General features: G+C 44.2%; 1 protein-coding gene across 9 annotated transcripts; it reads left to right on the forward strand.

The window, feature by feature from the left end:
- Positions 1–295: 295 nt before the first annotated feature.
- Positions 296–27,849, forward strand: LETM2 (leucine zipper and EF-hand containing transmembrane protein 2). 9 transcript variants are annotated; one of them, XM_054561449.2, is made up of 11 exons: positions 296–3,734; positions 4,228–4,308; positions 8,786–9,239; positions 10,342–10,485; positions 16,588–16,725; positions 17,169–17,369; positions 18,855–18,974; positions 20,712–20,825; positions 23,270–23,362; positions 23,692–23,793; positions 24,567–27,849. In XM_054561449.2, the coding sequence occupies exons 2-11, from the start codon at positions 4,262–4,264 to the stop codon at positions 24,627–24,629; spliced, it is 1,476 nt and encodes a 491-aa protein (XP_054417424.2). In that variant the 5' UTR covers positions 296–3,734; positions 4,228–4,261; the 3' UTR covers positions 24,630–27,849. The 9 variants fall into 9 exon arrangements, with proteins under 9 accessions (XP_054417424.2, XP_054417425.2, XP_054417427.2 ...); XM_054561450.2 differs by having other exon boundaries at positions 296–3,459; XM_054561452.2 differs by having other exon boundaries at positions 2,110–2,658.
- The last annotated feature ends 11 nt before the right edge of the window (positions 27,850–27,860 follow it).

Here is a 27,860-nt window from a genome sequence, read left to right on the forward strand (position 1 = left end):
CGGAAATCGAGACCATCCTGGCTAAGATGGTGAAACCCCGTCTCTACTAAAAATACAAAAAATTAGCCGGGCGTGGTGGCGGGCGCCTGTAGTCCCAGCTACTCAGGAGGCTGAGGCAGGAGAATGGCGTGAACCCGGGAGGCGGAGCTTGCAGTGAGCCGAGATCGCGCCTCTGCACTCCAGCCTGGGCGACACAGCAAGGCTATGTCTCAAAAAAAAAAAGTTCTCATTACTATTAATCATTAAATATTTTTAAACGTATGCTTTAAGTAGTACCACAAGTTAAAGCTATCAGTAAAAGCATACTTTTTATTTGTGATATGCCATTTTAAAACACAGATGGCCAAAGCGGGCCACCAAGTCTAGCTTAATTCTATCTCCAGGAAAGAGGGATTAAATTGGTCTTTTTTTTTCTATGAGCCTTTCTACCTCCATTCTTTTTCTTCCTCCTGTGTCTTCCTTGCTTTGTTGATAAACTGTTGCCTTGACCTGGCACCTGGGTTTCTCCCTTGAGAATCTAGTAAATTGTCCTCAGGGATCTTATATTAGCCTGTTTCTAATAGCTATGCTGACAGCAAGAGTTTAAAATTGGAGTTATGTGAAGTAGATGCATAGTCTTTTCCTGCAAAACATTACAAAATACAGTTAGTAATACTTGATCTGGTGGCATATTTAGGAAAATGGCCATTAAAAATAATAGTTTACATTTTCGGTATCTAACATCTTCTGAGGTTTAGACGATGCTTACTCTTCACCATAGAAAATGAGCAAGGAGCTCATTAAGACAGCAATCTAACACAATTCTCAGGGCCAGAGTCATGGAGGAAAAAATATATTTTTAAAAATTTTTCTTCTGAAGATTATATACAGAAACTCCTTACATGATAAATCTCTTATCCTGAAAGTCAAAGAAATTGCCAAGTCTCATAACTAGGGAAGACGGACATTACTTTGAACAAACAGATCTCAATAAGAAGGGTTCTTAGCCCTTCCCTTTTTAGGATAGGATTGCTGACATATGGCCGTGGTAGAAAACCTAGCTCATCTTTCAAATACTGGGCATGGAATTGTTCATCTGGTTTATGAATGCTTAATGACATTCACTGTGCCTGGTTGTAAGTGAATACAATGCATGAATGAGAATAATTCCCCGTATAAAATGTCTCCCAGGGAACTGAAAATATTTTTGCATCCTTTATGATCTTTTCCAGAAAAGTACCAGTACATGGTAGTGCAATGATTAATTTATGAAATTATTGTGAAAACTACATCTACATTCTAGAGCTCAAAATTTGACCACCAGGAATTTTCAGTGAGGGAAAAGTAAAGAGTCCAAAGCTTTGTAGATTTTAATACTGGTAAACAGAACGTGAAGTGAAACCTTTATGTGCAAAGTTGAACATCAGACATGCACAAAGAGACATCTAGTGGCCAAACTGAAAAGTTTTGCCTGTTTAACAGTTGATCTATTTGGTTATTAGCTGAAAAATCCTTTGTGGATTAAAAGCAGTCTGCATTTTTTACTGACGTTTAATACCGCCATCTTCCATTCTTAAAAATGTGTAGCCCAGATGAGTAAAGTCTGTGGTCAGCTCACATGTTAGGAGACGTATTCTCCGTGAGAAAGCGATTCCTTGCTGTATGGTGGTCGAGTAGAGCCACTAAGAAAAAAAAAATTTTTTTTGAGATGGAATCTCGCTCTTGTCGCCCAGGCTGGAGTGCAGTGGCGCGATCTCGACTCACTGCAACCCCTGCCTCCCGGGTTCAAGCGATTCTTCTGCCTCAGCCTCCAGAGTAGCCAGAACTACAGGCGCACGCCACCATGCCCGGCTAATTTTTGTATTTTTTTTTTAGTAGAGACAGGGTTTCACCATGTTGGCCAAGATGTTTTCTATCTCCTGACCTTGTGATCCGCCCGCTTTGGCCTCCCAAAGTGCTGGGATCACAGGCGTGAGCCACCGCGCCCAGCCTAAACAAAAATTTTTTTAAAATCTTTCTTCTGGAGCCAGATAAAATGGATGGGAAAAGATAACTGGGGAAGGAGAATATTTCTAGATATTTCATTTTCCCAAGATGGCTCAGTTGGCCATCCTAGGAACTGCAGTGCCCTCAAACCTGCAGTGTCTGTCATTTCACAGCTACTATAACATACATTTTATATGTTGAGATTTCTACACAAACTATTAATCACAAACAACACTTGTTAAGGGAACATTGAGAAAGCAAATATTTTTAGTAGACTACAGATTTCCATATGAAGATTTCACAGTATTCCAGCCTCTGGAGAGGAAGGGAGAGGAATGCGCTCCTTCCGATTCCCGCCCTTTCTGCGACACCATCAAATCCTCTCAGCGCCTCTCAGGCAGTTCCGGAGTTGCAGGGGCCGAGGGAGAATACATCAAAGTGATGTCATTCGTGACTCCGAGGTGGTTACCATGGCGACTATCAGACATATTACGCTGTCAGTAGGGTAAGAGCCTGTTTAATCCAATCTTCAATCACGGGTTTCCTCGGGCGTTAGCCACTGCCTGCAGAGTGTGGACTGGCAGAAAAACGTCACCTTCGGGCCCCCCAGCACCAACGCGCCTTAAACCAAGTCCCACAAAGAAGTCACTTCGGCGATGGAAATGCGACTTTGCGGCTTCCTGAGCTGCTAAGGTGAAGGACGCCCGCCCTCCCCAGAACTTGAGAGCTTATTGGTTGATGATGTCGTCACTCAGAGTGACGTCAGGAGCGAGGAAAGAGGAGGAGCCGTAGAGACTTGGCTTCGAGCCCTTCTAGCTTGGGGGTCCCGGGAAGGAGCTGGGAGGACCTAGGCGGCCGTTCCGCGGAGCACGGCCGAGGAGGTAGGGGTGGGCAGGTCCAGCCCTCAGGCCGCGACCTGGTGTGCCGCGCTGCCTTTTTTCTTCCGGAGCCCGCTCGGTCCGCATCCTGCTCCTCTCATCAGCGCACGATCCAGGCTTCTGACAGCTTCCAGTTCCCACCGCGCTCTCCTCCGCCCACGACCTCATCCTCGCCAGTTCCCCAGCACAGCGCGAACTCTGAAGCTCGGCCTCTCCTCCCCCTCCCCCGCACAGCACGCTCCTTCCTTCTTTCCGTCCCAGGCCCTGCTTCTTTCTCCTCGGCTTCATTTCCAACAACCCCGATCATCCACGAGGGTCGTAGTTCCCGTGCCTGTCCCACCTCCGCACCAGCAAACCAAAGCATATCCCCCAGACCCCGCCGCATGCAGGCCGTGCACACATCAGGCGCGCCGAAGCCGCCGGGCGAGGAAGCCGAGGGAGCGTTTTGCTCCCGTGTGGTGATGGGCAAAGCCGAGGGAGCCCGGGAGCAGCGGGCGTGGGGCGGCGCCAATGCGAGTGCGAGTGGTGTCCGCCGCCCGGGAGCGCCCGGGCCCGAGCGGATTAACCGCCGCCTCAGGTGTCGTCTCCCGCCCGCGAAACACCACCCACCGTTAGTGTGCGTCCACAGGTTTCGAGCCCCTGTTCAAAATGTCAGCTCTGTGGCTGAGGTTTCTATTCAGGAGAGCCCCTGGAACTCCTTTCCCAACCACAAGAGAGCAAAGCTGCCATTGGGAGATGCCAGCTCTTCTGCCGTTCCTCGCGGCCCTTAGCAGAAAAGCGCCCCTGGATGGAGAAGGGTTTTGGTGAAGGTCATTTACAGGTTCAAAGCTCAGTTTGGGCTCTGGAGAATCACTAGCAAGGGAAACAGTTTTACCTCCACTTGAGCGATTAGTAGGTTGCATGTCTACCTTCATCCACTGCTACATAAATTAGATTAGTGGGTACTTCCAATCTTCAGGGTTTGGGACAGCTTGCCTAAATATAGAACAATGCTAACTGAAAAGAAATTCAGGATATTCACTTTCTACCTATATTTTAAGGCTACAGATAGATATGTATTGCTCTACTTTTAAGTACTTGGCAATCATTGAAGTTGCATTACTAGATACTATTGACCAGAAATCAAAATGTCTCTGAAGACTGTACCATCTTCATGAGCATCATCATCTTAGAGATCATTACCATTTGTTGGAATCTCAAAGTACCATTCTCAAGTCCAGAGCTACGAAAATATCTGATTGTTGGAAATGAGCTTGAAGGAGATTTTGTACCTTAACTATGCAAATGTTCTACCTTTGCAATAGTTAAAAACACTAAAATCCTGATGTCTTTTAATTGTTGTGTTTTTAAACTACTAAATTGTTTACTTACTCCTTTTGCCTAGGTCCCTATGTTAACTACTTGAGACAAAAATAAATATGGCCTTCTACAGTTATAATTCAGTTTTGGCTGTTGCTCGAACAAGGTAAGCATTGGAGTTACCCCCCAATATGAACTTAATTCTTCTTCTTTTTTTTTTTGAGATGGAGTCGCACTCTGTCGCACAGGCTGGAGTTCAATGGCGCAATCTCGGCTCACTGCAACCTCTGCCTCCCGGGTTCAAGCTACTCTCCTGCCTCAGCCTCCAAGTAGCTGGGATTACAGGTGTTTGCCACCACCTCCGGCTAATCTTTGTATTTTTAGTAGAGACGAGGTTTCACCATGTTGGCCAGGCTGGTCTGGAACTCCTGTCCTCAGGTGATCCGCCTGCCTCGGGCTCCCAAAGTGCTGGGATTACAGGCGTGAGTCACCTCGCCTGGCCTGAACTTCATCCTTCTAGATGGAAAGGATTGGCTTAGTACACAATTAAAAGTTTCTCGGAGGCTGGGTGCAGTGGCTCACACCTGTAATCCCAGCACTTTGGGAGGCGAAGGCGAGCGGATTGCCTGAGGTCAGGAGTTCAAGACCAGCCTGACCAACATGGTGAAACCCCGTCTCTACTAAAACTGCAAAAATTAGCCGGCGTGGTGGCGGGTACCTATAATCCCAGCACTTGGGAGGCTGAGACAGGCGAATCTCTTGAACCCGGGAGGCGGAGGTTGCAGTGAGCCAAGACTGGGCCACTGTACTCCAGTTTGGGCAACAAGAGTAAAAATCCGTCTCGAAAAAAAAAAAAAAGAAGAAGATGTAGTTTTTTTTATTTGTTTGTTTTTGTTTTCTTTTTTGGGACGGATTATCACTCTGTTGCCCAGGCTGGAGTGCAGTGGCATGATATCTTGGCTCACTGCAACCTCCACCTCCCAGGTTCAAGAGATTTTCCTGCCTCAGCCTCACAAGTAGCTGGGATTACAGGCACGCGCCGCCATGTACCACTAATTTTTGTATTTTTAGTACAGATGGGGTTTCGCCATGTTGGCCAGGCTGGTCTTGAACTCCTGACCTCAGGTAATCCGCCAGCCTGGGCTTCCCAAAGTGCTGGGATTACAGGCATAAGCCACCGTGCCCAGCCAGAAGATGTAATGGTTTTAGAGTGACATCTCTGTAATTGATGAACATCACATGAGGTCCTTAGATGTAAAGTGAGTAAAATGGCTGATGAACAGCCAATCTTAGGGCATATTCGTGTCCCATTAGAGTCTGTTACCATTATTTATTTATTTATTTATTTATTTATTTATTTATTTTTGAGATGAAATCTCACTCTATTGCCCAGGCTGGAGTGCAATGGCACAATCTTGGCTCATTGCAACCTCTGCCTCCTGGGTTCAAGTGATTCTCCTGTCTCAGCCTCCCGAGTAGCTGGGATTACAGGCATGTGCCCCCATGCCCAGCTAATTTTTTTGTATTTTTGTAGAGACGAGGTTTCTCCATGTTGGCCAAGCTGATCTTGAACTCCTGACCTCAAGTGATCCACATACCTCAGCCTCCCAAACTGCTGGAATTACAGGCGTGAGCCACCGTGCCTGGCCACCATTTATTTATTCACTGAGAATAAAGACTATTCACTGAACACTTACTTTTCCCCTTTTGGCCATTCAAAGAGTGTTTTATCTTGGCATGTTTCAAAAATAGTCTGAGGCTGGCTGCAGTGGCTCACACCTATAATCTCAGCACTTTTGGAAGCCTAGACAGGAAGATAGCTTGAGCCCAGGAGTTCAAGAACAGCCTGGGGCCAGGCACTGTGGTTCACACCTGTAATCCCAACACTTTGGGAGGCCGAGGCGGGCAGATCACAAGGTCAAGAGATCGAGACCATCCTGGCCAATGTGGTGAAACCCCATCTCTACTAAAAATACAAAAATTAGCTGGACGTGGTGGCATGCACCTGTAGTCCCAGCTACTCAGGAGGCTAAAGCAGGAGAATCGCTTGAACCTGGGAGGCAGAGGTTGCAGTGAGCCGAGATCACACCACTGCACTCCAGTCTGGGCAACAGAGCGAGACTCCGTCTCAAAAAAAAAAAAAGAACAGTCTGGATAACATAGCAAGACCTCATCTCTACAAAAGTTTTTAAAACTAGTTGGGTGTGGTGGTGTGCGCCTGTAGTCCTAGCTACTCAGGATGCTGAGCCTGGGAGGTCGAGGCTGCAGTGGGCTGTGATCACACCACTGTACTCCAGCCTGGGTTTTTAACACCTTAAGAACCAAGCCATGCATGGTGCATGTGCCTGTAATCTCAGCTCCTTGGGAGGCTGAGGTGGGAGGATTGCTTGAGCCCAGGGGTTTGAGGCCAGCCTGGGCAACATAGCAAGACTCTGTGTCTTAAACAGAAAGAAAAAAAAAAGAGCCGGGTGTGGTGGCTCACACCTGTAATCCCAGCACTTTGGGAGGCCGAGGCAGGCAGATCACTTGAGGTCAGGAGTTCGAGACCAGTCTTGCCAACATGGTGAAACCCCATCTCTACTAAAAATATAAAGATTAGCCAGGTGTGGTGGCAGGCACCTGTATTCCCAGATACTTGGGAGGCTGAGGCAGGAGAATCGTTTGAACCCAGGAGGTGGAGGTTGCAGTGAGTCAAGATCGCGCCACTGCACTCCAGCCTGGGCAACAGAGTGAGACTCTGTCTCAAAAAAAAAAAAAAGAACAAAGACAAATTTTTTATTTTTGGTTTTTTTTTTTTTTTTTTTTTTTTTTTTTGTGAGACAGTCTCACTCTGTCACCAGGCTGGAGTACAGTGGCACAATCTTGGCTCACTGCAGCCTCTGCCTCCTGGGTTCAAGCAATTCTCCTGCCTCAGCCTCCTGAGTAGCTGGGACTACAGGTGCACTCCACCACGCCCAGCTAATTTTTGTATTTTTAGTAGAGATGGGGTTTAACCATGTTGGCCAGGATGGTCTTGATCTCTTGACCTTGTGATCCACCTTCCTCAGCCTCCCAAAGTGCTGGGATTACAGGCATGAGCCAGCGTGCCTGGCGACAAATATTTTTGCTTTTGTTTTTGGCATGTTCTAAAATAATGAATATTGCATATGTATTTAATTCTATAGCTGTTGAGAACTTGTGTTGATTTCTTCCACATGAGCCTGGGAGGTCATGGCTGCAGTGAGCCGTGATCATGCCACTGTACTCCAGCCTGGGTGACAGAGTGAGACTGCGCCTGTCTCAAAAAAAAACCAAAAAAACAACAAAAAACAAAAAACTGAAAGAATGTAAAAAGCCATCTCTTTGCCAGTAACTTTCTTTGCCGGTATCTGTCATATTTTCATTTTATTTTATTTTAGATTTTTTTTTTTTTTTTTAGACGAGTCTCACTTTGTCGCCAGGCTGGAGTACAGTGGCACGATCTTGGCTTATTGCAACCTCTGCCTCCCAGGTTCAAGTGATTCTCCTGCCTCAGCCTCCCGAGTAGCCGGGACTACAGGCACGCACCACCACACCCAGCTAATTTTTGTATTTTCAGTAGAGATGAGGTTTCACCATGTTGGCCAGGATGGTCTTGATCTCTTGATCTCTTGATCTGCCCGCCTCGGCCTCCCAAAGTGCTGGCATTACAGGCGTGAGCCACCGTGCCTGGCCCATATTTTTATTTTCAAACAATCTGATATGGTAGTTTAACTGCAAACTGTGGGCTGTTGCAATACCAGAAGGTAGAGACCCTTAATTGGGGTGCCCAATTCTAATTTTTTTTTTTTTGAGATGGTGTCTTGTTCTGTTGCCCAGGCTGGAGTGCAGTGGCATAGTCTTGTCTCACTGCAACCTTCACCTCCTGGGTTCAAGCGATTCTCCTGCCTCAGCCTCCCTAGTAGCTGGGATTACAGGTGCATGACACCATACCTGGCTAATTTTTGTATTTTTAGTAGAGACAGGGTTTCACCATGTTGGCCAGGCTGGTCTTGAACTCCTGACCTCAGGTGATCCACCTGCCTTGGCCTCGCAAAGTGCTGGGATTACAGGCATGAGCCACCACGGCCAGCCCTAATGTTCTGGAAGAATTTAGGTGAAGGGTATTTCAGCTGTAACTTCCTCTCATTTGAGGGGTTCAAAGACACTGCATAGGCAAGGCAGTATTATGTGACTGGTTAATTCCTACAGTGACCATGAAATGTTTCTTTGAAACAATATTCCTTGGCCAGGCATGGTGGCTCACGCCTGTAATTCCAGTACTCAGGGAGGCCAAGGCAGGCGGGTCACTTGAGGTCAGGAGTTTGAGATTATCCTGGCCAATGTGGTGAAACCCCGACTCTACTAAAAATACAAAAATTAGCTGGGCATGGTGGCCTGTGCCTGTAATCCTAGCTACTCGGAAGGCTGAGGCAGGAGAATCGCTTGAGCCCAGGTGGCGCAGGTTGTAGTGGGCCGAGATTGCGCCACTGCACTCCAGCCTGGGCAATGGGAGTGAAAAAAAAAAAAAAAAAAGCTGTTTTATTTTGACCAGTTGTGCTATCTATTTCTTTAATAATATGTGCTTTATGATAGTGTGTACTTTGTAATAGTATGTACTTAGAGGATGTTGCTTTTTATTCCAGATTCCCTAGCCATTTTGTCCATCCTACCTGCTCTTCTTATTCCCCATCATGTGCATTTCTTCACTTGCCAGATTCCCATTTAAATAAGACATGTATGAAGAACTATGAGAGCAAGAAGTACTTGGATCCTAGTCAGCCAGGCAATACAGTACTTCACCCAGGAACTAGTCTAATACAAAAGCTACACACATCCACTTGCTGGCTGCAAGAAGTTCCTGGCAAACCTCAGCTGGAGCAAGCCACAAAACATCCACAGGTGACAAGCCCTCAGGCCACAAAAGAAACTGGCACGAAGATTAAAGATGGCAAACAATCTTATAGACAGAAAATCATGGATGAACTAAAATATTATTACAATGGATTCTACTTACTTTGGATTGACGCCAAAGTTGCTGCCAGAATGGTTTGGAGGCTGTTGCATGGACAGGTCCTGACCAGACGAGAGAGACGAAGGGTAGGCAAGAATCATATTTGAGAAAAAAAATGTGAAATTAAAATGAACTATTTGGGAACTCAACTATTTAAATTCAACGTAAACTTCATCTTAAAAATCCCAGAGTAGGAATAATAACTGCTGGTGAGAACCAGTTTCTTGTCTGCAGCTGACTTACTGTACAACTTTAGTCAGTATTCTGAAATTTGTTATATATTTTCCTGTATAATGGTTTTTAAAAAAAACTTTTATTTCAGGTTCAGGGGTACATGTACATGTTTGTAGAATAGTTATAATTGTGTTTTTTAATCTTTCCAAGAAGTTGAGAGGCTTCATGTTTCAACTATTGTTAATATATTAAGCATATGCATTTTTAAAACCCAATTTTGGCTGGGCACGATGGTTCACGCCTGTAATCCCAGCACTTTGGGAGGCTGAAGCAGGTGGATCACTTGAGGTCAGGAGTTCGAGACCAGACTGGCCAACATGATGAAATCCTTGACTACTAAAAAAAAATACAAAAATTAGCCGGGCATGGTGGCACGTGCCTGTAGTCCCAGCTACCCAGGAGGCTGAGGCAGGAGAATGGCTTGAACTTGGGAGGCGGAGGTTGCAGCGAGCTGAGATCGTGCCACTGCACTCCAGCCTGGAGTGAGATGCCGTCTCAAAAAAACAAACAAACAAAAAACAATTTTAAGTAATACGATGCTATTAAAGTATGAACCCTCTAACATAGATGAAGTCTAGGAGATGCCAATAATATTTTTATTGTCATAGATTTCCTTCAAGATAGCCCCTAAAAATTACTTCAGAGCTATGGTAAACAGGAAAACCTTGCCTTTTCATTTTATAAACAGCTGCAGAAAACCTGTCTTGGGTTTTTAACACTTTAAGAGCCAAGCTGAGCATGGCACATATGCCTGTAATCCCAGCTCCTTGGGAGGCTGAGGTGGAAGGATTGCGTGAGCCCAGGAGTTTGAGGCCAGACTGGGCAACATAGTGAGACACTATCTCTTGAAAGAAAGAAAATGAAACAAGACAGGGTTTTTTTGGTATTGTTTTTCATTTTTGTTTTTGGCATGCCCTAAAATAATGAATATTGCATATGCATTTAATTCTATAGCTGTTGAGAACTTGTGTTGATTTCTTCCGCCTGGTTCCATTTATGGTGTTCATAATTGTACCCTTCATGGAATTCTTATTACCAGTGTTTCTGAAACTCTTCCCAGAGATGTTGCCATCAACTTTTGAAAGTGAATCCAAAAAGGTATGATTTTTTAACTTAATAAAATGTAATAAACTTTATTAGAGGAGTTTTTAGGTTTACAGAAAACTTGGGCAGAAAGTACTACTTCTCTCCACCCCACCCCATCCCAATTTCTCCTGTAATTAATATCTTGCATTAGTGTGCTATATTTGTAATGATTAAAAAAACCAATATTGACATGTTATTATTAAAGCTCATACTTTAGGGTCAACTCTTTATGTTGAAGCATTTCTGTGGGCTTTGCAAATGCATAACTTCATGTATCCACCATCACAGTATCATACAGAATAGTTTCACTGCTCTAAAAACCCCCTGTGGGCCAGGCACAGTGGCTTATGTCTGTAGTTCCAGCACTTTGGGAGGTTGAGGCAGGTGGCTCGCCTGAGCCCAGGAGTTTGAGACCAGCCTGGGCATCATAGTGAGACCCCATTTCTACAAAAAATGAAAAAATTAGTTGGGCATGGTAGCTCATGCCTGTGGTCCCAGCTCCTAGGGAGGCTGAAGCAAGAGGATCGCTTGAGCCCAGGAGGTCAAGGCTGCAATGACCTATGATAGTGCCACTGCACTCCAGAGGCACTGGGTGACAGAGGGAGACCCTGTCTCAAAAAAAAAAAAAAAAAAAAAATTCCCCGTGCTCCACCTATTTGTCCCTCTCCTTTCCTCCCCCAACCCATGGCAGCCACTGATCTTTTTAATGTCTGTAGTTTTGCCTTTTCCAGAATATCATATAGTTGGGATCATACAGTGTGTAGCCATTTTAGATTGGCTTCTTTCACCCAGCAATATGCATTTCAAGTTCTTTTCATGGCTCAATTCTTTTTATCACTGAGTGATAGTCCATTGTATGGCTGTACCACAGCTTGTTTATCCATTCTCCTATGAAAGGACACCTCGATTGCTTCCAGTTTTTGGCAATTATGAATAAAACTGCTATAAACACTTATGTACAGGTTTTTGTTTGGATGTAAGCTTTCAACTCATTGGGGTAAATGCCTAGGAGAGTAATTGGTGGATTATATGGTAAGACTATGTTTAGCTTTTAAGAAATTGCTAAACTGTCTTCTGAAGTGGCTGTATTGTTCTATATTCTCACCAGCAACAAATGAGAGTACCAGCATTTGATGTTGTCAGTGCTCTAGACATTAGCCACGAAACAGGTGTGTAGTGGTATCTCACTGTTTTAATTTGCAGTCTCCTGATGTCGAGTATCTTTCCTGTACTTATTTACCATTTGTGTATCTTCTCTGGGGAGGTGTCTGTTTAAATCTTTGGTCAACTTTTTTTTTTTGAGAAGGAGTCTGGCTCTGTCACCCAGGCTAGAGTGCAGTGGTGCAATTTCAGCTCACTGCAACCTCTGCTTCCCGGGTTCAAGTGATTCTCCTGCCTCAGCCTCCCAAGTAGCTGGAAATAGAGGTGTCCACCACCGCACCTGGCTAATTTTTGTATTTTTAGTAGAGACAGGGTTTCACCATATTGGCCAGGCTGGTCTTGATCTCCTGACCTCCAGTGATCCACACACCTCAGCCTCCTGAAGTGTCGGGATTACAGGCATGAGCCACTGCATCCAGCCCTTTGGTTGACTTTTTAATTGGTTTTTTTTTTGTTTTCTGATTATTATTTTGAGTTCTTTGTATATTTTGGGTAAAAGTCCTTTATCAGATATATACTTTGCAAATGTTTTCTTCTACTCTGTGGCTTATCTTTTCATTCCTTAACCATGTCTTTCACAGAGCAAATGCTTTCAACATTAATGACATCCAGCTTATCAGTTTTTTCTTTCATGAATCATTCTTTTAGTGTTGTAGCTAAAAACTTATTGCCAAACTGAAGGTCACCTACATTTTTATCCTATTTTATTCTAGAAGTTTTATAGTTTTGTGTCTTAGATTTATGTCTGCAATCCATTTTATTTTTTTATTTATTATTTATTTATTTTTTTGAGATGGAGCCTCGCTCTGTCGCCCAGGCTGGAGTGCAATGGTGCGATCTCGGCTCCCTGCAACCTCCACTTCCCAGGTTCAAGCGATTCTCCTGCTTCAGCCTCCCAAGTAGCTGGGATTACAGGCATGTGCCACTACACCCAGCTAATTTTTGTATTTTTAGTAGAGCCAGGATTTTGCCATGTTGGCCAGGCTGGTTTCGAACTCCTGACCTCAGGTGATCTGCCCACCTCGGTCTCCCAAAGTGCTGGGATAACAGACGTGAGCCACTGCGCCAGGCCGAGTTAATTTTTATGAAAACTGTAATGTCAGTATATAGATTCATTTCTCTCTTTTTTGTATGTGGATATCTAGCTTTTCCAGGACCATTTGTTGAAAAGATTTTCTCTTCTCCACTAAATTCTAACTTGATTTTAACTGTCAAAAGAATAAAGAGAACAGGCTGGATGCAGTGGCTCATCTCTGTAATCCCAGCATTTTGGGAGGCCGAGGTGGGAGGATTGTTTTAGCCCAGGAGTTCAAGACCAGCCTGAGCAATACAGCGAGACCCCTGTCTCTAAAAAAAAAATTTTAAACAAATTAGCCAAGTGTGGTAGCATGCACCTGAATTCCCAGCTACTTGGGAGGCTGAGGCGGGAGGATTGCTTGAGCCCAGGAGGTTGAGGCTGCAGTGAACTGAGATCAGGCCACTGCACTGCACTCCAGCCTGGGCAAGAGTGAGATCCTGTTTTAAAAAAAAAAGAATAAAGAAAACAGAAATCCACTGTTACCGCGGTGACTAGTGGAACAGTAGGTATGATTTAGTCAGCCCAACAGACAGTTCAGCAGCCCCTGAGAAGAGGGAGCCTTCATTGAGTGTGGCAGTCACTGTGCAGGCGAGAAAACAGAGGCAGCTCCTTCCTTCTCCCCCTTCTGTGCCACTCTACTAGACAGCGTAGACAGCATATGGTAAGAAAGTGTGAACAAAACATTACGAGAAGACAAAAAGTGCAACTTTTTTTTTTTTTTTTTTTTTTGAGACGGAGTCTCGCACCATCACCCGGGCTGGAGTGCAGTGGCACAATCTTGGCTCACTGCAACCTCCGCCTCCCGGATTCAAGCAACTCTCCTGCCTCAGCCTTCTGAGTAGCTGAGATTACAGGCGCCTGCCACCAGGCACAGCTAATTTTAAGGGCAACTTTTAAATCAGTAAGATTGGGAAATTTCTCACAGAAAAAGTAACTTTGGAACTGAGACTTAAAGAGTAAGTGGCATTTTACCATGGTCTGGGAAAGGTATTCTGGATAAAAGGAATAGCATTTAACATGGCTCAGTGGCATAAGAGAGTATGATGTAATCAGAGACCACTGGTTGGTTATTTGTGGTTGAAGTAGGCAGTTCCAGGGCGTCAATGACAGGGAACAGACAAAGTGATGTGTTGGGGTCAGGTTGGAAGGCATCCACCCGCTTAAGGAATTTAGGCTTTCCCTTTGACCATGGTGAATAATGGAAAGGGAACGTTTGAAGCAGGGTAGCTGAGTGGATGACATGATTAGATCTATGTTTTGGAGGAATAATTTTACTGGCAGGAGGGGCAGCAGAGGGTAGAGCCAAAGAAGGGAAACCAGCTGGAATGCTAGCCCAAGAGAGAGATGACAGAGAATACATTATGAAATTGACAATAAGAATAAAGACTTGAAGGCTGGGCATGGTGGCTCATGCCTGTAATCCCAGCACTTTGGGCCGAGGTGGGTGGGTCACTTGAGGTCAGGAGCTCGGTACGAGCCTGGCCAACATGGTGAAACCCCATCTCTACTAAAAATACAAAAATTAGCCTGGCATGGTGGCACGTGCCTGTAGTCCCAGCTACTTCAGAGGCTGAGGCAGAAGAATCACTTAAACCCAGGAAGCAGAGGTTGCCAAGAGCCAAGATCGTGCTACTGCATTCCAGCCTGGGCGACAGAGTGAGATTTTTGTCTTAAAAAAAAAAAAAAAGAGACTTGAAGACAAATTCGGGATACCACAGGATAAATCAAATTACAATATTTGACTACCTGGCAATGGTTTAATTTGCTTACATTTGAAATAATCAGCATCTAGAATTAATGCCATAACATTCCAAGGAAAGTATTAGTGAATTCAGGAAGATGGGGGGAATAGAGGAAGTGATTTATCTAAATGTTACCTCTTTCCTGAACACCACTCATTCCCTGAAACATACAAATATGTCTACATCATGGCCACAGTCTCAGAAAATTCTTGTTTGCTTTGTTCCATGGAGAGAGGAGCTTTCTGTTTACATCAGATCACAGCACCATGTATTTCTCTTTCATAGCACTTAGCCATTATGCTTCTATATTAATGTGAGGAATTATGGGATTATCGTTAGTCACTAAAGTTTGTCTCTCCCACTACACTAAAAGTTCCATGAGGGCAGGAATTCTTACCTGTTGTTGCTCATTTTATCCCCAGTACCTAATATGGTAGATGTGCAATAAATGTACCTAATATGGTAGATGTGCAATAAATAAATGGATGGATGGATGGATGGAAGGATATGGATGAATGATGTACCTAATATGGTAGATATGCAATAAATAAATGGATGGATGGATGGATGGAAGGATATGGATGAATGAAATGGATGACTAAGTGGGTTCTTTTTTTTTTTTTTTGAGACAGAGTCTCGTGCTGTTGCCCAGGCTGGAGTGCAGTAGCGCGATCTTGGCTTACTGCATCCTCCCCCCAGGTTCAAGCAATTCTCCTGCCTCAGCCTCCTGAGTAGCTGGAATTACAGGCATGTGCCACCACACCCGGCTAATTTTTGTATTTTTAGTAGAGACAGGGTTTCACCATGACAGGCCAGGCTGGTCCCAAACTCCTGATCTCAGGTGATCCAGCTGCCTCAGCCTCCCAAAGTGCTGGGATTACAGGTGTGAGCCACCTCATCCGGCCACTGAGTGGGTTCTGATCATGCTATTGTGTGATTTTTTTTTTTTTTGGCTGTATCTTTTAAGATCTATCTAAAAATCAGTGATTCTTATGATTGGCTGATCATTAGAATCTCCTAGGCAACTTAAAAATATACATAGATTCCTGTTCTTCTTTACCACCCTGAGTCCTGACTGTGGTTATTTTGAAAATGCTACCATACTACATTTCTGATGATTAACAAGGATTAAGAAACACCAGCCAACACAGTGTCCATTTACTTTTCTTCTGTGTAGTGCTTTGTTCATGTCTGTTAGAGCACTTAACTCACTGTATTGTAATTACTTATGTCTGTTTTCTAGTCAAACTGTAAGCCACATTAGGTAGAGTCCATTTCCTAGTTTTCTTTGTTCGTAAAGAAAAACCCAGGGCCATCAAACAAGGAGTTAGCTCAACTGGCAGACTGGATAGTTTGCACCCAGTTGAGATCGTATCTCATTCTTGTCTGGGCACTGTGGCTCAAGCCTGTAATCCCAGCATTTTGGGATGCCGAGATGGGCAGATCACTTGAGGTCAGGAGTTCAACACCAACCTGGCCAACATGGTGAAAACCCCTACTCTACTAAAAATACAAAAATCAGCTGGGTGTGGTGGTGTGTGCCTGTAATCCCAGCTATTCGAGAGGCTGAGGCAGGAGAATCGCTTGAACCTGGGAGACAGAGGTTGCAGTGAGTCAAGATGGTACCTCTGCACTCCAGCCTGGGTGACAGAGCGAAACTCCATCTCAAAAAAAAAAGGTGTGGTGGCACGCACCTGTAATCCCAGCTATTCACGAGGCTGAGGCAGGAGAATCACTTGAGTCTGGGAGGTGGAGGTTGTGGTGAGCCGAGATCGTGCCACTGCACCCCAGCCTGGGCAACAGAGTGGGACTTGATCTCAAAAAGAGAGAGAGAGAGAGATAGTGTCTCGTGCTAAATAATGATAAAGCCTCCCATTGGGGGAACATTTTGGATTTATCAAATGCTTATGATTATTGTATTAGTGAGAAACAAAAAGTAAGGAGACAAGTTCCAAATAGAGGCTTCTTTTTACTTGCTCTGGTCTCACAAACCCATTCAGCTATGCCTGAGAATCATGTTATTACATGATGTAGGGATGAGCAATAACAAGGAGACAGTTATTTTTCTCCCATCTTTATCTACCAATTTGCAATCATGAAGGATTGAGTAACTTTTATTCTTCTACCATTAAGGAAGAAAAACAGAAAAAGAAAATGGCTGTAAAGTTGGAACTAGCAAAATTTCTTCAAGAAACCATGACAGAAATGGCAAGGAGGAACAGAGCCAAGATGGGCGATGCCTCTACACAGCTCTCATCCTACGTGAAGCAGGTGTCCATCTTTTATGTAATGCCAAACAACTTCGGGGCTGGGCATTCTATGAAAAACGCATGTCATCATGTATTTCCCAAATTGTTCACCATCTTTGGAATTGCAAATATCTAAATTATGAACTTATAATATTGTAAACATTTAATATTATAAACATTGATAGTAGTTTGCAGAAAAGCCTGTCTTAAAGTAATCAACGTGTTGAAGACATTGATAACTTGTTGGAAAGAACAGTAGATTTAGAGTCAAACTTCTGAACTCCTGATTTTTCAGCTGATGTAGTTTGACTTCAGATGGATATCTTTTCTTTATACCACGAGGCCCATTTCCAGATGTTAGACAGAGTCCCATTAATGCTTTGATGTCTCTTTCAAATAGCCTATTGGGAAAGTTAAATTAAGTAGAAAACACATTTTAATTGGCCTCTTTGTCCCACTGCATAGGTCCAGACAGGCCATAAGCCCAGCACAAAGGAGATAGTTCGCTTCTCCAAACTATTTGAGGACCAGCTGGCCCTGGAACACTTAGATCGCCCTCAGCTGGTTGCCCTTTGCAAACTGCTGGAATTGCAGACGTTTGGAACCAACAACCTGCTCCGCTTTCAGCTCCTGATGAAACTGAAGTCTATAAAAGCAGATGATGAAGTAAGAGCTTAACCATAGCTCTAGGGAATTAGCAAGGTTTTAGGACATACCTTAGGGTGCCTGTGGGATGAAGTGTGCAGTATTTTTTGTTTTTGTTTTTGAGACGAAGTCTTGCTCTGTCACCCAGGCTGCAGTGGCGCAATCTTGGCTCATTGCAACCTCCACCTCCCGGGTTCAAGTGATTTTCACACCTCAGCCTCCCAGGTAGCTGGGATTACAGGCACGCATCACCACACCTGGCTAATTTTTGTATTTTTAGTAGAGACGGGGCTTCACCATGTTGGCCAGGTTGGTCTCAAACTCCTGACCTCAAGTGATCCGCCCGCCTCAGCCTCCCAAAGTGTTGGGATGACAGGTGTGAGCCACCATGCCTGGGTAGAAGTGCAGTGTTTTCTGTTCGGTCTGGTCATGTTGGGTTCTGACAAAACGAGTGGTTTAAACAAAATGAGTGGTTTAAACAACCATTACCATGACAACCTGAACCTTGATTACTCATTTGAGGAGTTGTCATCCCCTTACCCATTTCTTGAGAAGGCCATCATAAGCAGTTAGTAATTTGGATGTCTTAGCTGGGACTCATCTAAAGCAGTTAGGACCTGCTGGGAAGGAAACAGCAGCTCAGTAGAGTCCTGACAAAGCTCTGCTCCCACACTTCTGCTCTCATACCGGGAAGCTGGTGCCAAAGTCAATATTCTGCCGGGCGCACTGGCCTGCCAAGAAGGGGTAGTTGGCTTGGTATGCAAAGCATAATGCTGGGAGGAAAAGCAGAGCCTCAACACCTTGTAGAAGAAAGGCACCCTTGGACTATAACTACTAATTAGGCTTTTTTAAAAAATGGAAGGAATGTTTCTTGACTCAATCAGCTGCTTTATAAGCATTCTGCCTGGGGGAGCAGGTTTCCCAGAACTGAGAAAGCATGATCCTTTTGGCCCTATTTAGATTTCAGTTGTTGCTCTTAGAGCTTTGGAATAAACAACACTGGTCCCAGAAATACCATAGTTTTGGGTTACGCCAAGCAGAAACTCTGTTATTTACTGAGGGAGATTTGTGGACCAGTGTGTTAGAGCCATTTCTGGGGGTGCTGGGGGGACAGCAGGGGAGAACACTACAGGGACATGCAACAAATGGTACATTGTGAGCTTTTCAAGTGAACTACTTTTTTCTAATGAACCATAAAGCTGCCATGGAAAAGTAGATATGTCACAACCAGACAAAATGCAGATCAAGAGGGGAAATAATTACTCTGATGACAGAATGTTGGGGAGGAGTTGTGTAAATATCCCTGATATTGCTAATTGCTAATACCTGTTGGCAGAATTCCCGTTATTTCAACTGCCACCTCCCTACGTCGCCTTTGCAGTAGCAGCCAGTGCAGGGGACAAAGTGTCCAAGCCTTCGATTCTGTTTCCACTGATTTGCTGGAATTTAGGGATTATGTAAAATTGGAATCAAAAGCTCCAACTCCATCCCTTACATTTCTTTCAGATAATTGCCAAGGAAGGGGTGAGAGCATTGAGTGTATCAGAACTGCAGGCTGCCTGTAGGGCCCGAGGGATGAGGTCACTGGGTCTCACGGAGGAACAACTGCAACAACAGCTCACCGAGGCAAGTAGCAGTGCCCCTCCGGGGTCCTCTTCCCTAGAACTCTCTCCTACAATATGCAGACCTCCTTATGTGATTTCTCCTTTGCAAGTGAACCGTCTTACCTAATTTGCCTTATTTCATTGAGCAGTGGGATGCTGAAGGACTAGGTTGATTTTTCACTTTGATTGGGATCTCTATCAGTTTTCTATTGCTGCTAAGAAACGACCATGAACTTAGTGGCTTAAAACAACACTGGTATATTAGCTCACAGTTGGTAGGTCAGAAGTGCAGGCTGTGTTCCTTTGGAGGCTGTGGGAAACGACCTGCTTCCAAGTTCATTCAGTTTGTTGGCTGAACTTAGTTCCTTGCAGCTGTCGGACTGAGGTCTTTGTTTCCTGGCTGGCTGTGAGAGTAGCCCCTGGCTACTCTCAGCATCTAGTGGCCACCTGTATTCCTTGCCTCTTGGCCTCCTTCATCTGCAACAGAGAACTTCTCATATGCCAGAGCTTCCTCATGCTTGAAATCTCCAATTTTCCCCATGTTTGACCTCTAGCCCCAGATTTAAGGTCTCATGATTGGTGAGGCCCATCCAAAGAATCTCCCTATCTTAAGGTCAACTGACTTGGGACCTCAGTTACACCTGTAGAATCCCTTCACACAGCAGCCAGAATACTGTTGAATAACTAGGAGAGGGTGTGGGTATTGCAGGGACAAGGTGTCTTGGGGCCACCTTAGAATTTGACCACGTAGTGTAAAGGGTCCTGGCAAAAATTTCAGTTCAAGGCCTGTCATCTGTGTGAATCTGTCTGGAGGTCCCCACTTCGCCTGGTGGCCCACCTGGGGCTGCTTTTCAATTAGTGCCCCAAACCAACACACACTGTGGTAACCCATGTTTAATATTTTTCCTCAGATAGCATATTTGTACTTTAAGTAAGAGCATCAATGCTTTAAAACAAAGGAGTAACTCCTATTACATTTCATTCTCATCATTGTAAAAAATGCCATGAAGAATGCACAGATGATCTTAGGATACCAGCCATGATGTGGCTTGGAAACCATGTTAGATTACTTTTTCCTCTCATGTGTGGGACCAGCTCTGGTTGGAAGACAGCACATTGTAGAGAAAGATCCTTAAAATCATGTATTTCTTGAATGTTGGCTATGACACTGTCACTGCACAAGCTTTGTGGATACTTTTTATGGTACCTTTTGAATTTTATCTTTTGTGCATATATTACTGATCTTAAGAAGACAAGGTCTCACTCTGTCGCCCAGGCTGGAGTGCAGTGGCACTAACACAGGCCACTGCAGCCTCAAACTCCTGGGCTCAAGCGATCCTCCCACCTCAGCCTTCCTAGCTGGGACCACAGGCATGTACCACCAGATAATTAGAAAATTTTTTTATAGAGACAGAGTCGTCCTGTGTTGCCCAGGCTGTGATTTATTCTTTCACATTATCTACACTTTGTCCAAGAGAAGATACTTGACTACTTTGATCCACAGTTGGGTTGAAAGTTTAATTGAATTCTCCCTCTCTGAGAGTGATTCCACCATAGTGAGGGAGGCTGCAGGGTGCCCCCTCAGTGCAGAAGCCAGGGCTGGGCTCCTGTGCGTGTTCTGCCCTGACTCATCACATGAGCGGCTTGGCGGAAGGGGCGGGGGCGGTGGGAAGCTGTCAGCGAGGGAGGGTAGATGACCGCAGATCACTCTGGTTCTGGCGTTCTGATTCTTACGTATTGTTGCCCTCCCGTTCTCCAGTGGCAGGACCTCCACCTGAAGGAGAACGTCCCTCCTTCCCTTTTGCTCCTGTCCCGCACCTTCTACCTGATAGATGTGAAGCCCAAGCCGATTGAGATACCACTCAGTGGGGAGGTGAGTACCTGGGTTAATGGGGACCCTCGACGTCCATCCAACTGAGGCCTCTCCACAAACACTTGGTGTACTCTTGCAGTTAGAGCAGGCATTTCTTTTGGCTTTTTAGAATTTGGCCCAACTGGCTTTATGTGTTTTAAAAATTCCTAAAAAAACCAACCAACCAACCACAAACAAACAGAACAAAGGAAGGCCAGGCACAGTGGCTCACGCTGGTAATCCCAGCACTTTGGAAGGCTGAGGTAGGTGGATCACCTGAGGTCAGGAGTTTGAAACCAGCCTGACCAACATGGTGAAATCCTGTCTCTACTAAACATATAAAAATTAGCTGGGCGTAGTGGCGGGTGCCTGTAACCCCAGCTACTTGGGAGGCTGAGGCAGAGTTGCTTGAACCTGGGAGACGGAGGTGCAGTGAGACGAGATCATGCCATTGCACTCCAGCCTGGGCAACAGAACTAGACTCCGTCTCAAACAAAACAGAACAGAAAACTGAAGCCACTCAGACTACCTCCAGCCTTAAGGCTGCTACTGCCTTTGAGCCCAGCTTGACTGAGAATTTTACTAATAGGAGCAGTTTATTCCTTTTCCTTAACTATCTTCATTAGCAGACTGGTGTGTGTGGGTGTGGGTGTTTCTGCTACTTTCTCCTTTTAGACTGAATGGTTCCTGTTCTATTTCGTTTGTCCAGATTCCTATTAGTTTTTAAGCATTGAATGGCTAATCTAGAATGTCCTTCAACTCATTTCCTTAGTCATTTTTCTTCCTGGTGTTGTAGGGAAGAGCATAGGATTGGCCCAGTCACTACAGCATCTTGCTCTGGGCCCATCAGAAAGAGCCTCCCGCTTCTCTAGCTGGTGGCTTCCTATCTGACTCAGAACCCGGCATGAGTAAGAAAGATTCTTGTAGAATATGCTACACTGTGGCTTAGGGGATTAGTCCAAGTACTAAGTGAGGGCTAGTCGTTTTACATCTTAATTATGCTGTTGACTCCTTGGACAAGCCAAGGAAAATTATTTGAAGTCCAATATGAAAACCCAACTTCAGGAAACACCATCTTGCTTTCCCTTTTCATATTTCTAGAGTAATCTGGTTTTGGGATTTGTCCAGGAAAAACTCTAGGGAGACTAGGAGCAGTTTCAGAGTATAGACCATGTTCTAAAAGGCACGCTAGTGGGTTCTTATTCTATCCAACTCTTGGATCCACTCATGTGAGACAGACCAAAGTTAATTGTCATTCTTAGATTGCTGTCAGGGGCAAGGAAATCTTGGAGGAGCTCACTGTCACTATCAGCTAAATTTGGGTTCTCAGAATTATTCTAGAGGGCCATAAGCTCTTTATCCAGATGTTGCTTTCTGGAGTGGGTGAGAACGGAATTAAGGACAAAATGATAAGCTCCTAAACAATTTATTGGCTTTTTCCCACCCATGTTTTTAAACTTCTATTCTCCATGTATATATACAAAATGAGAACAAGTAGCATGCTAGGTTCTGTGAAGAATAGAGACATCAAATATACTGTAATTTTGGATGTATGTAGCCTTATCCCTCCAAAGTACACAAATTACTTCCAAGGCACAGTGATATATTTGTTTTTCAAATCTAATTCCTAAAGATAGGTGAGCTAGCTATTCTATCACCAACCCCATTCTTATCGTTATCTATTTTAATACCACTCCTCTCCCCATCTTCCTTGCGTTATAGGAGCTTACCATTTTAGCAAATCAGGCAATTTTATCATTTATTATTAGATACTAAAAATGACAAATATGCAACATAGACCAAGTTACATCAATGCTATTAGAAAATAACTGAGGCCAGATGCAGTGGCTCATGCCTGTAATCCAGCACTTTGGGAGGCTGAGGCGGGTGGATCACCTGAGGTCAGGAGTTCAAGACCAGCTTGGCCAACATGGCGAAACACTGTCTCTACTAAAAATACAAAAATTAGTAGCCGGGCATGGTAGTAGACGCCTGTAATCCCAGCTACTCAGGAAGCTGAGGCAGGGAGAATTGCTTGAACCCATGAGGTGGAGGTTGCAGTGAGCCAAGATCAAGCCACTGCACTCCAGCCTTGGTGACAGAGTGAGACTCCATCTCCAAAAAGAAAAAGAAAAAAAAAAAATAATAATTGAGAAATGGCTTTTTTTTTGAGGCGGACAGCAGGACCAGTACCATCAGTGGATTGCTAATGATTATTTTAAATGCTAGAATCTATCAGAGTGCAACTTTTGTATATAAAGTACTCAAAACTCAAAGAGAAATAATACTAAGTTGCTACGTCAGGGGCATATTTCATATGTTACTCATAGAGGGTGTAGCTAGAGGAGGAAGTTAGGGATTTAGTGGAAAGCAAATAGTGCTAAAAAAGGCACTGACAACTGTAAAAGTTTCTGGGTTTAGGAAGAGCAGAAAGCTTATGATATATAAAATGTTTATCTCCCCAGGCTCCAAAGACTGATATTCTTGCGGAATTACCTACTTTCACTGAATCTAAAGAGAACATGGTGGATCTTGCACCTCAACTGAAGGGAACCAAGGTTAGACAGTTACTTTCCATTTGGTTAGTTAGATTAAAAAATGAAAACAGCAATGGGTCAGTTTCTCCTGTTTTACTCCCCTTAATGAAAGTGAAATTCAATACAATAATGTTCCTTAATAAGGAATATTTATTGTACTGTTTGATCTGTTTCTAAGAGGAAGCTTAATATTTGGCTATATGTAATTAGGTTCCAGATTTTGCCTTTTGAATCCTATGCCAGGATATGAGGTAGTTGTGACAAGTTCCTGGTAGTCAAGGTAGTGGACTGTAGATTAATACACATTTTCTTTTAAATCAGTAACCCAACTCTCAGTTCTGATGTTTAAGGATGAAGACTTTATACAGCCGCCACCAGTTACATCATCACCCATAACACCATCAACACCTATTTCATTACCTAAGGGACCCATCACTTCTTCTAAAGAACCTGTAAGTATCTTTAATAAATGAAAAAGAAAGAGAAGACCCTTTCCCTCTAGTTATCTTTAAGGGCAGTGAGAATCTAGAATTAGTCCTGTTGCAAAACACTGCACAATTCTTCCTGTTGTCCAAACAGGAAATTGTAGGCTGAACTTTAGTCATCTTATAACCACTATGTTTTTTACTTCAACTATCCAAAAAAAAAAAAAAAAAAAAAAACCCAACACAATTGTGGGTCAGACTAAAACATGCTAAGTGTAGAAGTCAGTTACAATATAGGCAGACCCTTTTTTTCTTATGTACCAGGTGGAAATAGTTTCCATGTGTTATTTTACACAGGCTTCTGATGTTAGGAAATACTAGCTGGAAAGCAACTTTAATTTCCAGAGAACTGCATGTAAATAAGAAATTACTTATCTATCATCCAGTTTTCCCAATTTGGTGGAGGGATTTGGGGCAAGAGCACAGGGTATGAAGAGAGTAAACAGTGGGGAGGTTGTGGGAGAGTTGAAGTGGGAAGTGGCTCCTGTGGACCAAAGACATGGCTGGTAGGACAGAGAATCTATGAAGACACAGATGGGGAAAGCCCAGAAAAGCATCCCAAGGCACACACACACCTTGTTTTTTGTAAATCTCCTTTATCTTTTATTACCAAGGTAAATTATAATCTCAGATTTGACTTTGTGGTCACTATTTTGATTAAGAAAACAAAAATGGCATTCACTCCTTAAGAACTTAGACGTCTGTGACTAATGCCTACAGTCCTTGTTTTTTACGCCTAGACACTCCAGGCCAAATCACAAATGACGGCCCAGAACAGCAAGGCTAGTTCAAAAGGAGCATAAGGACTACTTGAGGATGGAGCTCACTCTCTTCAGCTTCCGGCCCTCAACAGTGGCATCTGTAAAGGACCCAGATAAGACTGTCTGGCTTCAGAGAGCGGATCAGCCGTTTAGCCCGTGGGGCAGTCCTTTGAGGCCTGGTAACCATTCCAGGTAATGTGGGTAGTGAGACCAAGTTCAGACCACTGAGAAAAATATAATTGCAAAGTCCCATTTCCTCTGTACCATTGTCACCCCACTCAACTTTGTATAAAGCCCACCCCCCATCATGTTGTTTTTTAGTTTCATGTGTACGTCTCTTAAGAGAGGAAATTTTTTGCACAGTGGAATCAGCGTGGCACCTTAGATACCTCTGTCTCCTATGGCTTGGAATTCTGAGTAAGAATTTGGAAGTTCCAAAAACCATCTTAGGAGCACCTGATTAACTTTGTGAATGATCCACCGGTAGGATCAGCACCCGGGAAACAAAGTACCTTATGAGATGGGATGGATATACTCCCCAGTAAGATCTTTCTGGATATAATGAAGCTTCTTGAAAAAACAGACTGGCAATCAGAAAGATTTGGCTGCTTCTGACATCCCCCTCTTGGGCCCGCAGAGGCTGTAGCAATCTGAGGCAGCCGCAATCTGCGAGGCAGCCACTCTTCTAGCACATATGGCTTTCATTAGCCACCATTTTGCTAGGAAGCATAATTAAGGGTTTAAGCCTTAACCATTTGTGTTGGGTGTGTGTGTTTCTGGCCAGTTTGTCTTTCACAAATAAGACTATTTATTAGTCATAGGGGTTGTGAAGGTCTGATATAATCCCTGTGCTACCCAGCAACAAGTATTACATTAGGGTATTTATGCTTGGTGTTTTCAGTATTAATAATACTGAAATAATAGATAGACTGCCATGCAGCTGACCAAGGGCTTTCTTCCCCTGGGGAGTGGTTAGAAGGCCAAAGGTATTTCAGCCTGTAGGTGATAAAATTAGATTTCTTTACTTGATGTGGTTAGACAGCAGTCAGTTAAAACAAGTAAAACTGAAGTGTCCTGTCTGCCATCACCTAAATGAGGAATGTCACCAGCACTTCACAGCAAGAATATGCATTGTACAATGCTTTCTAAACTTCTGCTCCATCAGAGAAGCCCCACCATGTCCCATTAATGAATCCCTACTGTGCACATACAGCAGTCATGGATCCTGCCTATCGAGGTGATTCACAATACATTTTCCCATTTCAAAAATGATGGGTGTTTTAATTAGTCCACATTTCAGGTGTTAAATGTGGGAAAGGGATTAGCTATACTTGCTCAATTCTGTTTTACCTGAATGAGTCATAGGTACTGCTGGGCTGTCCTACAGTTCCTTCTGGCTTTCCCTCCGAGCAGGGTGGGAATGAGCAGTGACCTGGTCAAGGGACCCGGGCCACTTGATACACCTCTCCTCCCACTCTTCTGCTAGCAGCTCAGAGAAGTCAAGGATGTTTCATTGTTCTCATCATTTAGGGTGCTTGGCTGTTAGGTTCAGTGATCCTTACATCTAGCCCCAGCTAGTGGTGTTCTGGTAAATCGTTAACCACCAACTCTTTGAGCCTCCCGGGGTAATGAAACAGTTACACCTCTAGTTAGCATGTTTATGAAATAGATCCCTTCTGCATGCAAAGACCTGCATGTGGGGCAGTACGGTGGAAATGGTCCTGAATACTGTTGACGGTCCACCTAGAGGGAACCCGCCCAGACCAAGTCTTAGCAGTTGGGTTCTTACTGACCACCTTTCCCTGGCTCTTCTCAGCGGAGGGAATGGAAGGCTGTGCCGGCTGCTTCAGAGCTTTCTCCTCTCTGCTCCCTTCTCTATACATGCAGATGCCTTGGCTCTACCTGCCGCTAACGATCTCACTGGGTATGACTTTAGACTTTTTTTTTTTTTTTGGAGATGGAGTCTTCCTGTCACCCAGGCTGGAATGCAGTGGCACAATCTTGGCTCACTGCAACGTCTGCCTCCTGGGTTTAAGCGATTCTCCTGCCTCAGTCTCTGGAGTAACTGAGATTAAAGGCATGCACGACCACGCCCGGCTAATTTTTGTATTTTTGTAGAGATGGGGTTTCACCATGTTGGCCAGGATGGTCTTGAACTCCCGACCTCAGGTGATCCGCCTGCCTCAGCCTCCCAAAGTGCTAGGATTACAGGCATGTGCCACCATGCCTGGCCACTTTAGGCATTCTCTAAAAACCCAACTGCAGTGATGCTAGATGTGGCCTGGGTCTCACACAGAATTCTGCTACAATAGAGAGGTGGTGGCCACTGGACACTTAGGGCCTTGCACCTGTGTCATGTCTAATTCTATACTTAAATCATTCCAAAACGAGCCACATCAGTGCTGCCCAATCAATTTTTCTGTAATGCCAAATCTAGGCTAAAGATTTCCCACTCACCACCAGCACACACTAGCAGGTAGTAGTTGGACCAATGTGACTTGAAAGCGGACTGGTGCTTCACCTAATCAGCTCGCTTGCTCCACCTAGTGGTGGCTAATAAGCACAGCAACCTCATTAACATCGAGACAGATTTCTTGCCTCATTTGATGCTCAATCTACTTACCTGAGATCAATACATTACATTAGCAGGGCCAAGGGACCGATGATCTCCAGCCTATGGCAATTAGAAGAGATGGAAAGGCAGTATTGATTAATGCTGTGGTGATCCCAGCCCTAATCTTTTAACCCTCAGGAAACCAGACAGACTCAGTGCCTTGATGGCACAACATCTTCATTAGATAAACTGGATTCCTTTCCTCAGGAGACCCAATCTGGTCCTCTAAGTAAAATGGCCATTTCATTTTCTCTCAGGTCAATTTCACTCTCTTTTATTTGACAGCTAGTGCAGTCTTTGGGGAAATTCGTGGGTGATTTGAGTAGTAACAGCAAGGACATCACTGTAATTATGATAGTGCCTTATATTTTTCTAGCACCTCTCCCAAGGGCTTATGAAGACTTTTAGATTCTTCATCCCTTCACACAACATTGCTTCAAGGTAGGGCCAAGGCAGAAATTATCATCACTGTTTTACAAGGAAAGAAACTCCTGTGCGATCTCAAAGCAAATGCTTTTAAGAGCTAAAAATTCATTTCCTAGTTCTGTTCACCAAATGATGCCTTCTTTAAACATAAATACAAATTGTAATGTTAGCGGGTGCATATTTACAGAGAGAAACAAAGAATTTTACAATAGTCACCAACACTGCAGCTGCCA

The sequence above is a fragment of the Pongo abelii genome, chromosome 7 (genome assembly GCF_028885655.2).
Source record: "Pongo abelii isolate AG06213 chromosome 7, NHGRI_mPonAbe1-v2.0_pri, whole genome shotgun sequence".
In the NCBI taxonomy this organism is placed as follows: domain Eukaryota; kingdom Metazoa; phylum Chordata; class Mammalia; order Primates; family Hominidae; genus Pongo; species Pongo abelii.

Coding starts and splice junctions, on each gene's coding strand:
- LETM2 (XM_054561449.2), top strand. CDS start 4,262: ATGGCCTTCTACAGTTATAATTCAGTTTTGGCTGTTGCTCGAACAAG. Junction 9,240..10,341: donor CCAGACGAGAGAGACGAAGG/GTAGGCAAGAAT, acceptor TTAATTCTATAG/CTGTTGAGAACTTGTGTTGA. Junction 23,363..23,691: donor CTCAACTGAAGGGAACCAAG/GTTAGACAGTTA, acceptor CTGATGTTTAAG/GATGAAGACTTTATACAGCC.